The 12,516-nt window shown below is 41.2% G+C and overlaps 1 protein-coding gene and 4 non-coding genes across 5 annotated transcripts in view; 2 read left to right on the forward strand and 3 right to left on the reverse strand.

Annotated features, from left to right (window-relative positions):
* The window catches only part of LOC114659704 (ribosomal protein S6 kinase beta-2-like), a 55,258-nt gene extending 53,504 nt beyond the window's left edge, over positions 1-1,754 (reverse strand). Inside the window, exon 1 of the mRNA XM_028812321.2 lies at positions 1,258-1,754. Within this exon, the coding sequence (XP_028668154.1) occupies positions 1,258-1,329 (72 nt within the window). The 5' untranslated portion in view covers positions 1,330-1,754. The remainder of the gene's footprint in view (positions 1-1,257) is intronic.
* Positions 1,755-5,378: 3,624 nt separating this feature from the next.
* On the reverse strand, positions 5,379-5,451 carry trnak-uuu (transfer RNA lysine (anticodon UUU)). Its single transcript has one exon. It is a non-coding gene; the product is annotated as a tRNA-Lys (tRNA).
* A 1,485-nt stretch (positions 5,452-6,936) lies between these two features.
* Positions 6,937-7,008, forward strand: trnaa-ugc (transfer RNA alanine (anticodon UGC)). The gene has a single exon. It is a non-coding gene; the product is annotated as a tRNA-Ala (tRNA).
* A 4,164-nt stretch (positions 7,009-11,172) lies between these two features.
* On the reverse strand, positions 11,173-11,244 carry trnaa-ugc (transfer RNA alanine (anticodon UGC)). Its single transcript has one exon. It is a non-coding gene; the product is annotated as a tRNA-Ala (tRNA).
* Positions 11,245-11,382: 138 nt separating this feature from the next.
* Positions 11,383-11,455, forward strand: trnak-uuu (transfer RNA lysine (anticodon UUU)). The gene has a single exon. It is a non-coding gene; the product is annotated as a tRNA-Lys (tRNA).
* Positions 11,456-12,516: the final 1,061 nt, after the last annotated feature.

Consider the following 12,516-nt stretch of genomic DNA (forward strand, 5'->3'; position numbering starts at 1 on the left):
CACGGAGCTAAACTGAAAGAGGGGGCAGAAGGTCAGGTTAAGTTAAAAGCCTTCTGAACTGATGAGTTTTAGGTTGTTTTTTAAAAGAATGAATGGAGTCGGCTGATCTCCTTCATTTCGGGAGGGCTGGGCGCTAAATACAGCTGGAGGTCCTGCTGTCACCCATTGAGTGCGGGGCACAACAAGATGGCCAGATTTAGAGGACCTTAGTGGGTGAACAGGCACCTAGTGATGGAGGAGGTCACTGATGTAGTCCAGTGTGAGGCCATTTAAAGCTTTGTAGGTTGATAATAGAATTTTATTTTAAAATCTGTAAAACACAGGGAGCCCATGGAGGCGTAGCAGGATGGCTATTTTTCCATGGGGTGTACTTTATTTTTTTCAAATAACTGTACATTTAATGTACTTGAAAAGCTTTACAGTAAAAAGTGAACAAAGTTATCTTTTTATTTTTCGGGAGGTCCGGTCCCCCCCTTGCTTAAAAGTGAACTTGCAGATCTGCTTTGCGTTCCTCGCACACGTTATCAAACGGATCACGTGACGGTCTTAAAACAACATCCTTAAAAATGAAGCAATCCCTCCCAAACTTTGCAGATAAGCTAACTATTGCCAAGGAGTGGGCAATTCATTAAAAAAAAATCAATGGAAACAAGTCGGCCTCCCGCTGTGCCGCATAAGGAATCCCACCGGGCTGACTAAATAACATTTAAAAAAAAAAAAAAAACTTTTCGCCCTTCTGGTCAGAGTGACAAGTGTCTGGCGGAGATCGGCCACAGCTATCTGTTTAAGCGTTTTCTTCTCGTGTCCCTTTAATCCTCCGTCCGCTGACAGGTTCTTTCTCGCGAACTGGAAACATTTATCGCTATCAGGATGCCATAGAATTTGGGGGTTTCGTTGTGTCGAATTTTATTTTACTTCATATTGACTGCATATTGTCGTATTTGGGGTTTATACATTACTAGTTTAAAAAGTATTGTACATGGCATGCAGGCGATCTCTTAGAAAACAATACCCTTTCATTTTCTTGGTGCGACTCTCCCCCACCCACACGGTGCCCAGCCACTGCACGAGCTACTCAACAAACCCGACTGTTATCAGGCTGGACCACCCAGCTCCGCTTGTACGTAACCATAGCTTCATCTTGATCTGCCCAGTAATGAGCACAACTTGACCCCTCAAGTAGCCCCTCAGAGCGCTCAGAAGCTGCGTGAGGGCTCTCACTAGTTCCGCAGATCTCTCTCTCTTTTCAACACCTACCCCGTTCAGGTCCACCTCGTCTGTGTCGCTCAGTTCTTCCGTCTCCAAGTCGATGTCAAATACCCCGGCCATTACTGCCAGAACAGTCCGTTCGAGGGCTCCTAGGTAATCCCAGTACCCGACAAACGTGGGGCCAGTCTGCCCGCCAGGAGCCTGGCCGGTTCACTCGGGGCAACACTGCACTGCGCCGCGCTGACTGACGTGTGAGCTGCCGGTCCGTCCCGTCCGTAGAGTCGAAGTCCACCCCGCGATTTAACTCTGACCCATCGGGCGAATGGCGAGGCTGCCGCTCACTTAAGAAGGCTGATTTATACTCCCAAGCCCGAGGCAAACTACCTCAGCTACATCAGGGATTTGTGGTATATATACATAAGAGGAGAAGGAGGTGGTGGTAGGGGGGGGGATCCAAATTCCTGAACCGTCGCTTCTAGAGTTAATCGGTCGCGGACCACTTTACCGAAGCATAGACTGCCGATCGCATGTGTTCCCTTCTGCCACCCATCAGCTCGGAAGACCCACTGCAATTCAGTTTCGGAGTGCTTTATAAGCAAAGACAGATTCTCAGTCGTGCAGAATTGAACATAACAGAAAGTTCCCAAAAACCGCTTCGTATAATTATGGGGGCTGGCAGTATGGAAAATCTTTTTCAGAGCTAGGTAATGTTACGAGTGGTAGCCTTTAATAGACCAGTGCTGTGACCGCTGCATGTTTTGCTTTCTCGTATTGAAGTTTAGGGAAAGTACTGTAATCGTCCAAAAAGTAAATGTCGAGATTTTGCTGAATCTCGACGTTTTAGACCTCCCTGAGTCTGAAAATGCCATTTTTGGAATTATGTCTGTGCGCGTGCGCGCGTGTGTGTAAACGCAGTAACTTGAGTACGCTTTCACTTCGGTCAAACAAATTTTGCATTCAAGTATTAGGTACAAAACGTAGATTTCTATCCACTTTTGGGTTATTTCCGCTAACCGGAAGTGGTACTTTACCTTTTATTCTTGCAGCTGCTGAGAACAATTTATTCAACCTTACTAATTTGTTCAAAATGTTATAAATTTGATTTGATGTGTTGTTGATGGTTCTTTAATATACATATTATAAAAATATAATCATTGTCTTGAGGTGTCCTCCTCAAATATCCATCCCCATACCGGAGTACACGAGAAAGTCGAGGGGAGACCACTCCCGATTTTTAATATTGAGAAGCGATCTGGACTAGAAAAGACTCAACAAGCTGGTTAAGCCTGCAGATGATACCAGACTAGTTGGAAAGTTAAATGATGTAGAATCAGCTGAATTATTATCGAGGGACTTACAGAGGATCCTGGGTTGGGCAGATGTGCGACAGATGAAATATAACGGAAACGAATGTAAGCAATTAACAAGTCAGATTTGTGGCATTTGCACGCACAATGGCAGGCCTGAATCTTGATGGGACACCTTTATGAGAAAGTCCTACACTCTTAAAAATATGTGTTCCTTAGTGGCATTTTGCCGGGCTGTGTGTCAAGCAAAGGCTCTACAGGGAATCCAAGAACCATTTCTTTCTGGGAAGGCTTCTTCAGATATGACATTGGGTCTTTGACCAATAAAAAGGGCCCTAAAATCGTTGATGTATAGTATAGTAGGCTACTAACCTGTCAAGAAAACCTGAACACCCTGTGTTTTTGTATGCAGTAAGGACTCACCGGACTCACCTTTAGAGATTTACATTATGATATCGTATATAAGGACGCTACCCTTCTACTGATTATACAGTATACCAATGTTTTAGAGCTTCTACTCTTCTGCAAAGGCTTTTTTTCCCCAATGGGAATTTGTGACTTTCAGCCAAATGAGCAGTTGTGAGGTCAGGAGTGGATGAGAAGCCATCCATCCCGCTATATCCTAACTACAGGGTTACGGGGGTCTGCTGGAGCCAATCCCAGCCAACACAGAGCGCAAGGCAGCAAACAAACCCCTGGCAGGGTGCCAGCCCACCGCAGGGCACACACACACCAAGCACACAATAGGGACAATTTAGAATCGCCAATGCACCTAACCTGCAAGTCTTTGGACTGTGGGAGGAAACCTATGCAGACACGGGGAGAACATGCAAACTCCACGCAGGGAGGACCTGGGAAGCGAACACAGTGCTACCCATTGCGCCACCGTGCCGCCCGGATGAGAAGCCCTGGCTTGTAATCAGAATTCAAATTCATCCCACAGATGTTCAGGGTGATGTTTTTAGATGGGTGCAGAATTGGCTCAGACACAGGAAACAGAAGGTGATGGTGCGAGGAACCTCATCAGAACTGGCTGATGTTAAGAGTGGTGTCCCATAGAGGTGAATGATAGAGTCACTGCTATTTTTAAAATACATAAATGATTTAGATTGTAATATAAGTAACAAGCTGGTTACGTTTGCAGATGATACCAAGATAGGTGGATTGGAAGATAATCGGGAGTCCGTGGTATCATCACAGTGGGACTTGCACAGCATACAGGCTTGGGCAGATTTGTGGCAGATGAAATTTAATGTCCGTAAATTACAGATAGGAAGTAAAAATGTTAGGTTTGAATACACAATGGGAGGTCTGAAAATCAAGAGTACACCTTATGAGAAGGATTTAGGAGTCGTAGTGGACTCGATACTATCAACTACTAGACAGTGTTCAGAAGCCATTAAAAAGGCTCACAGGATGTCAGGTTATATAGCGCCTTGATGTGTGGAGTACAAGTCACAGGAGGTTATACTGAACATGTATAACACACTGGTGAGGCCTCATCTGGAGTTCTGCGTTCAATTTTGGTCTCCAGGCCACAAAAAGGACAACACAGTGCTAGGAAAAGTTCACGGCTACAGGGTGTAAGTTATGAGGAAAGATTCAAAGAGCTGAGCCTTTACAGTTTAAGCAGAAGAAAATGAAGAGGAGTCACAACTGAAGTGTTTAAAATCATGAAGGGAATTAGTCCAGCGGATTGAGACAGTGACTTTAAAATGAGTTCATCAAGAACACGGGGACACCAGGAGACTTAAGGGTGAATTTCACACAAACATTAGGAAGTTTTTCTTTACACAAACAATGATAGATACTTGGAATAAGTGACCAAGTAGTGTGGTGGACAGTAGGACTTTAGGGATCTTCAGAACTCAAATTAAGTAGATAGGACTGGTGAGCTTTGTTGCGCTGAATGGCCTGTTCTCGTCTAGATTGTTCTAATGCTGTAATGTTCTAAAGGTTCTGGAGCCACATAGTGCATGGGAGCGGGGTGAGGGATTATTGGATGGGGGCAGAGGAAGTAGACCTTTTCAGCAGTAGACTGTTGCTTAAGGAACAATATTCCTTACATTTTAACCTATAAGCAAGTAAGTTAATTGATTAATTAATTAAGTAATCAATTAATAAAATGCTTAATTTTAGTATGTTTTGCATTAGCAGTTATTAATTGCTTACAAAATTACAAAATGTTGATAAACTATGCAAACTAAAATTCTTCTATTTGGCTCATCGCCGTCTGTAATTAATTTATAGGCGTATGTAAATATAACACATTGCAGTGCAGTACACATTATTTTTAGAATAGCGTTCTGTACAGGCACACAATGCTGTGACAAATTTTACATTCAATAGATTAAAATAATTAAGAATTACAGCACAGTTGGGACTCTGCCATATTGAGAAATAACTCGTGCTGCCGCGATATTGAGAAACATTTACCAGACCTTTGTACTGTCACGCACTGAGGAAATTAACTGCTGCTTTTATAAGGGAGGGAAGAATAAAGTGATCACGTTTTCAATTTATATATTTAGTCTTTTAAAACAAGACACACTAATTAAGCGCAGAAAATGAAGAATCTCCTCTGAACAGGGGCTTAAGGAGAAAGTTCAGACTTGGGTCACAACTCGGCTAATTCTTCGAATTGTAACTCGCGTGGGTTTAAGTTCTGAGCTTTTCACTTGCGATGATCACTTTAGCACCCTTGCTTTTTCACGATTCCCAAAACAGTGCCCCAGACTGATGTTTACTGTCAATCGTCCGACTCTGTGGTCTCCGCATGATAATTATGCGGCTTTCCTAAATCTCCATTATAAGAGAACGCAGTATTAATGTACACGTGAGGGAGGAATTACAAAACAACTTCGCCCGAACAGGGACTTGAACCCTGGACCCTCAGATTAAAAGTCTGATGCTCTACCGACTGAGCTATCCGGGCTCCATGAAAAACATAAGTGTCCAACGGAAGAAAGACGAAAAAAAAAATCAGTAATTTGGTTAGTCCTGTGAGTTCTTACATTAACGCAAGAGGGCAGTAATATCTCATATAGTAACATCAGTAACATCAAATAAGTACAGTACGATAAACAACAACCTATAAGAGTATAGGATTGCGCGTGTTAGTCGAGGTATAGCTGAGATTCTTGAGAGATGAGCTACCAGAAATTATTCGGTAATGTGGGTTCGAATCCCGCACATTGTTGAATGGGAGAATATATCTCTAAAATAAAGAAAACAACTTTCTTTTCTACAAATGGTGGCTTGAATCCTACATTGCAGATGTAGTTGTTTATTTATTTAATTATTTTTTTGATTAACAAAAACTGTTTAATGAATGATTGATTTGATAAGGAACACATGGACAACACGCATAGTTAAAATCACACTTAAATAAACTGCATGCCCGTTCTATAGAATCATAATTCTAACAAATAATAATGTATTTCACTTATTTATATAGCACCTTTACCATGGTCTGAGACGGCTGCACAGATAATCAAAAAAAATGAAAGCACAAAAAGAATGAATAAATAATAGTGCACAGCCTTGTGTTTGTATGTATTTATAAAATTTGGGAAGTAATATAAGGTAAAAATAAATATTTGGAAATATTGCAAAGGGAAATGTTTATATACTTATAGTAAACAGCACACACACCATTTAGTATATATATATATATATATATATATATATATATATATATATATATATATATATATATATGCTGTTCTACAGCACGTTTAGAATCGTCTGAGTATTAAAGGTGTAGGTCTAATTTATAAACATATTTTATAACATCAATATTAATAGATAGATAGATAGATAGATAGATAGATAGATAGATAGATAATATAGAGTATAACTATAATTATTATTATTCTGTATTAGCATTGATATGAACGATTTGTGATATTAGTATAAAGTATAAAAAATGAAACTATGATTATACAATTCAATGTTTATTATAATTATACATTATTATAAGTCTTTACACGTTTTGCACACATATTTAATAAATGTAATAAACTGCAGTAAGAATGTTTAAAAAAAAATCATTCAAAAAATGTGTACGTAAATGTAAATATATCTGTACAAACCGACACTCGTGAGTAACATTTTTAGAAAGTTCAAAATGAAACGCAAATCACAAAGCGTCTGAGTGCCGACTCGAACGAGCTTTTGCAGAATTCATTAACTCACAAGAGGTTGGCCCGCCCTTTCCGAGTTTTGATAGTCAACACGAGCCGTGATTCGCCAATTCTTGGTAGCCGTCCGAACCGTCATTGGTCAATTCTTGGTAGCCGATACGGGCTGCGATTGGCCCGAGCTTTCAATCTTGGTAGAATCTTGGTAGCAGAAAGCGATCTGATTGGTTTTCGCTACAAAGAATTACATCGACTCATGGCTGCCCGGTAGTATCGGTGGGGATGTAGCTCAGTGGTAGAGCGCATGCTTTGCATGTATGAGGCCCCGGGTTCAATCCCCGGCATCTCCACGGAAGTTTTAGAAAATTTCTATGCGATATTCGTCATCTTTAATCTCACCCAAAAGGAAGACAAAACCTTACAATAAATACAGCTGTAAGAATACTGCAAGAGAAGATTTGAAGATAAACTTAAACAGCAAACATCACGTTTCGAAATTCTGCACTCAGCAAATGAAGTTTCTGAAACGCATGCTTTCATTTCGGAAAATTAACGTCACTGGACACCTCATTCTCGGCGGCATCTTCCACAACACTGAAGACATTTCGGGGGGCAACTCAAAAACTGCACGTTATACCATAATGGATGAGAAGAGGTTCACTAAAATTTTGTACGCATGGTAGTATTCATAGAACATGAAATCTAGACTTTAAGTCCTTTTATAAATTCCATCGAGTAAACGGGGATGTAACAGAGGAGGCGCAGCCAAAACCACGTCACAAAGGTCCTACCGACTGTACTGAACGTTGTTGAAGTTTGTTTAGGTTTGGCCCCGATTCGACTAAAAACTAAAGTCCACGTCACAAATTCATCGAAAACACTTGAAGGCTGGGCGGTGGGCTGTCTGGGGGTATTGTCCCTGGGGGGTTTGGGGATGGGGTTAGTGCGTTTGTAGTGTGATGGGACACCAACGGAAAAATCGCGCATTACTCGAAAACGGCAATTTCTGCTTTCACGCAATTTTGCATTTCTATTATTGTTAATGTAATTTAAAACAGAGGCTTCGTGTGGCTCTAAGGAACAAACAAACAGACAAATAAATAAATACATCTTACTCCGAACACCTAAAACAGTTAAACCAAAGTTCATGAAATTGTACCCAGTTAACCCATTGTAACGTATGGAGTTTCACTTTTCACGCGTGGACATTCTGCAAATATACATATTCATTTTTCTTTCTTTCTTTCTTTCTTTCTTTCTTTCTTTCTTTCTTTCTTTCTTTCTTTCTTTCTTTCTTTTCACAAGTCAACTCAAAGAAGCAGAAATATAGCAAGCATTCACATGACAGCATCTACAATACTCCGGCAATCCCCTCATATCACTCTGATACCAGTTTGGGTTGGCACGAACGTTAGCGAGACACCATCACGACACCACACTCTTAAATATAATGGTTCTTTTTTTTTGTCTAATGTGGAATCATTTCATACTGGTTTCTTTGCATATGAAATTGACTTTTTCCATGCATTCATCCATTCATTTCTGCCACTTATCCGGCTCCGGCTCGCTGACGTAGCAGTCTAAGAAAAGATGCCTATACTGTAGATGTTACTTTAATAATTCATTACATTTATATAGCGCTTTTCTCAGGACTCAAAGGGCTATCCAGACAGGGAGAAACCGGGAAGCGAACCCACCATCCTCCACACAGCAGCACTACCACTGCGCCACCTGTGAGGACTTAAACTTTTCCCAGCCATCTCCTCCAACTCCTCCGGTGGGACTCCGAGGCGTCCCCAGGACTGATGAGAGAGATAATCTATCCAGCCTGTCCTGGTTCTGGCATAAAGTCTCCTTCCGGTTTCGACCTAACCGAAACAACTCCAGATACCCGAATTACCTTATCTGGCACCATATGCGGAGGATATGAGGAGGATATGAATGAAACAAATTTATTTCGCTTGTATCCGCGGTCTTGTCCTTTCAGTCCCTAATCCAGTGGTTCTCAAACTGTGGGGCAGGCCCCCCTAGAGGGGCGCGAAGTAACAAAAAGGGGGGCGTGAAGATGTGAAAAAAAAGAAAGCAAGAATCGAAAATATGAAAAATACATCTAGTGAAACCAAAACAAATGAATTTAAACTACATTCTGAATCTAGAAAAATAAATATAGAGTTAGATATATGTCGATAAATGTTAAGGTATAATAAAATATGCATCTATGATATATCATTAATTAAAAAAGAACAAATTGGTATTAGTGGGCTCCTTTCAAAAAAACGTTAGAGGGCGCGATTAAAACTGTTATGAAAACTCGGGTCTCAAATACTTAAAGGTTGAGAAACGCTGCCCTAATCGAAGTTCGTGATCAGAGGTGGCAGCAGCAATGTAGATGGCTCAGCTCTCTCTTCACCAAGACCGCATGGCTCGAAATGTGCGCACGCAACTTCCCATGCAAACGTCGGGATTTAAAAGAGTAAACTTTACGCAACACTGACCCAGAGAAACTGGAACATGAGGACCGACGCCCTTCATCAAGTAGGGAAATGCAGCCAAATGATGACACATGTGATTAATAATATATATGCTGTAAGACTTCAAATGGTGCAGTTGAACCAGATTCCGCAAAAACTGGCATCCATATTAAATGAAAAAAATATACAACGGTATAAATATAATAAAATACTAATAACAGAGGTTAATGATATATTAATCTTGGGAATACAACACAATTCGAATCTGGTAACTGCCACGCAGCCCACTGAGGCTCACGTGATCACTGTTGTTTGGTCATGTCGGCTGTCCAGTTCAGTCCCGTGCAGTTCATATTGTAACGTCCCGGCCAGACCGAAGGCCCTTGGGAGCTGACTGTTGGGCTCGATTGAGGGAGGGCGGAGTACAGCGCGGAGGACTGGAAGTGGGCGGGACCTGGGTCGGAGGCAGAGTTTTTTTTTTTGGGGTGGTCTCGAAGGAGAGGGTTCGAGAAGGAAGGTGTGATTGCTTTACGAGGTCGGCGTTTTCTTTGGTATCGATTAACTGCGTCTCTCAAGGCCAGAACAATGACAGAGTTATAGGCAACTGCAAATAGTTTAAGTTCAAAGACGTACTGTTTTTTTGTTCTCTGATACCTACTTCGTCCTTCTATGTTTCTTCCTTTTCGAACCTGACGTGGAGGTCGCTACAATAAATATGGGGACACCAAAATCTTTTAAGTGCTTAAGGTCTATAAAGGTCTTAATCCGGCCCTGGCTCGCACCAGCTTCTCTTTTTAGTTGGACTCCGATGTAAGTATGCTGTTATTTTTAGATCAACAGAGAAATGACAAAACTTAAGTTTTTTTTTTTTTTTTTTTATTTGAACGTACCAAACATACATTTTATAAAGATTTTTATAATCATCATGACTTTCATTCTGATGTTTTCGGGTGTTTTGGTTATTTAATCCTACAGTATTTCCTAATGAACATGCCCGTAGGTCTGATGCCATAGCCTTTCCGTGGTCATTGTCGTTTGTCCTCTGCTCGTTATGAATCGTTGTTAATATACTGTAGCGACTCCATAGGCCTGGCAGATAGAGAAAGTAAAGGTCCCAATAACGGTTAATTCCTAAATAATTCAAAATAAGCAGATGCAAAACGACCATGAAGGAAATTAAACAGGATCAATTTACAAGTATTCGTAACGCCACTTCCTAAAATGTTCCGTTTCCCTTTTTCCCCCCCAAGTCACTTTCTGTCGGCTGGCCTCCAATCCACCCGAAATTTCCCTCAACTGCCACAATACAATTTATTTTTGTATAGCCCAAAATCACACAGAAGACCCGAGTCTTGACAGCCCCCCAGCTTTGACTCTTTAAAAAGACAAGAAAAAACTCCCAAAAAACCCTTGTAGGGAAAAAAATGGAAGAAACTTTGAGAAAGGCAGTTCAAAAAGAGACCCCTTTCCAGGTAGGTTGGGCGTGCAGTGGGTGTCAAAAAGAAGGGAGTCAATACAATACAATACAATACGCAGAACAGAACACAAGTAATCCTCAATACAGTATAAAAATAAAATAAAAGTAAAAATTCCCCAGACAGCTCCCACCCTCATTTTCTTCTCACCCTTGCCAACCATTTTGTTACGCACGAAACTCCTTCGTGATGCTCTCAGCCTCCTTCGCCAGATTCGAAAGTCTGCCAGCCTCCATACCACGTACTGGCCGGGATGCAACAGTAGATTTGGGCGAGCAAACTACACAGGAAAAAAAAAAAAGCAAATTAATAAGGAAGCAACCAAAGACACCTATGCATTTAAAGCTAAGAAATACAAATATTTCCAAATGTCTTATAAACGAACAAATCACACTGCACTGCTTTTCTAAATATTTTAAATAAGAGAAGAAATAAAATGACCAAATAATTAAGTGAGATCAATGAGAGGAATAAATTGCAAAACGGATTGCAACTAAAATCCTTCCCGCACAAGGGGTTCCGAGAACCTGAGTAGAAATATTGCAGATTTTGGAAAAAAGATGAAGTGTGGAGATGCCGGGGATTGAACCCGGGGCCTCATACATGCAAAGCATGCGCTCTACCACTGAGCTACATCCCCACCTCATGTCTTTCTTTACCAGATTAGTGGCCTCAGAGTTCAGTCTTTAGGATTTGCTGCCCTCTGCAGCGCAGGTTTCAAATTACAATGGGAACAAGTATTGTAAAAACGTTTCAGTGAAGTGCATCTTATACACGAGCCCGGATAGCTCAGTCGGTAGAGCATCAGACTTTTAATCTGAGGGTCCAGGGTTCAAGTCCCTGTTCGGGCGGAAGTGTGCTTTTATGAATTAATAAAATGTAATTCGGCTCAATATAATGTACAGGGTTTAATGAATTTCGAAAATGAAGTACCAAGAAGTTTAGTTACAAATTAAGTTGTGGAAAACTTGGTGATGTACTAATGTGGCCTAAAGGGAAAATAATAGTAATAATCAAGAGACGCATGAGTCAGAAACGAGTCTCCCAGAGCTGCCGTGCTTCGTAGAACTGTAGGGTATATTGTAGATAATAGCTTAATACATTTAAAGTGTAGCTATAAATAATTTAGTTATTGTACATAATTCATTTCAGTTGTGATCTCTCAATTGATTGATTGATTTTTCTTTGGACAGAATAGTTGGGGGTGATAGGTGAGAGAGGTGAAAAATATAAGAGCAACGTACGCACGATGCAGAAGAAAAAAAGGAAAGCAATGGTTGAAAAGGAACTGGGAGTCCACGGCTTCGGTGTTTATTCTCATCTTTTACAAATCTTATACTGGTGGCAGTGGTAGGATGAATATGTCTGCAAGACTCATTTTATTGCCTACTACTTTATCGGTGGACATTGGCATCATGAACTTCAAGGATGAGTGGACTCCTTCACCCATCCAGTATGTATAGTACAAAATCAAGCATTATCCATCCATCCATTTTCCAACCCGCTGAATCCGAACACAGGGTCACGGGGATCTGCTGGAGCCAATCCCAGCCAACACAGGGAACCAATCCTGGGTAGGGTGCCAACCCACCGCAGGACACACACAAACACACCCACACACCAAGCACACACTAGGGCCAATTTAGAATCGCCAATCCACCTAACCTGCATGTCTTTGGACTGCGGGAGGAAACCCACGCAGACACGGGGAGAACATGCAAACTCCACGCAGGGAGGACCCGAGGTCCCCAGATCTCCCAACTGCGAGGCAGCAGCGCTACCCACTGCGCCACCGTGCCGCCCATCAAGCATTATAATAATTAAAAAATATTTGCCTCGAGTAAAATTAAGTGTTCCTAAATATATCTGAAACAAGGATGTTTTATTTTGCGTAAGAGGGACATAATGTGTA

Source organism: Erpetoichthys calabaricus, chromosome 10 (genome assembly GCF_900747795.2).
Source record: "Erpetoichthys calabaricus chromosome 10, fErpCal1.3, whole genome shotgun sequence".
NCBI lineage: Eukaryota > Metazoa > Chordata > Cladistia > Polypteriformes > Polypteridae > Erpetoichthys > Erpetoichthys calabaricus.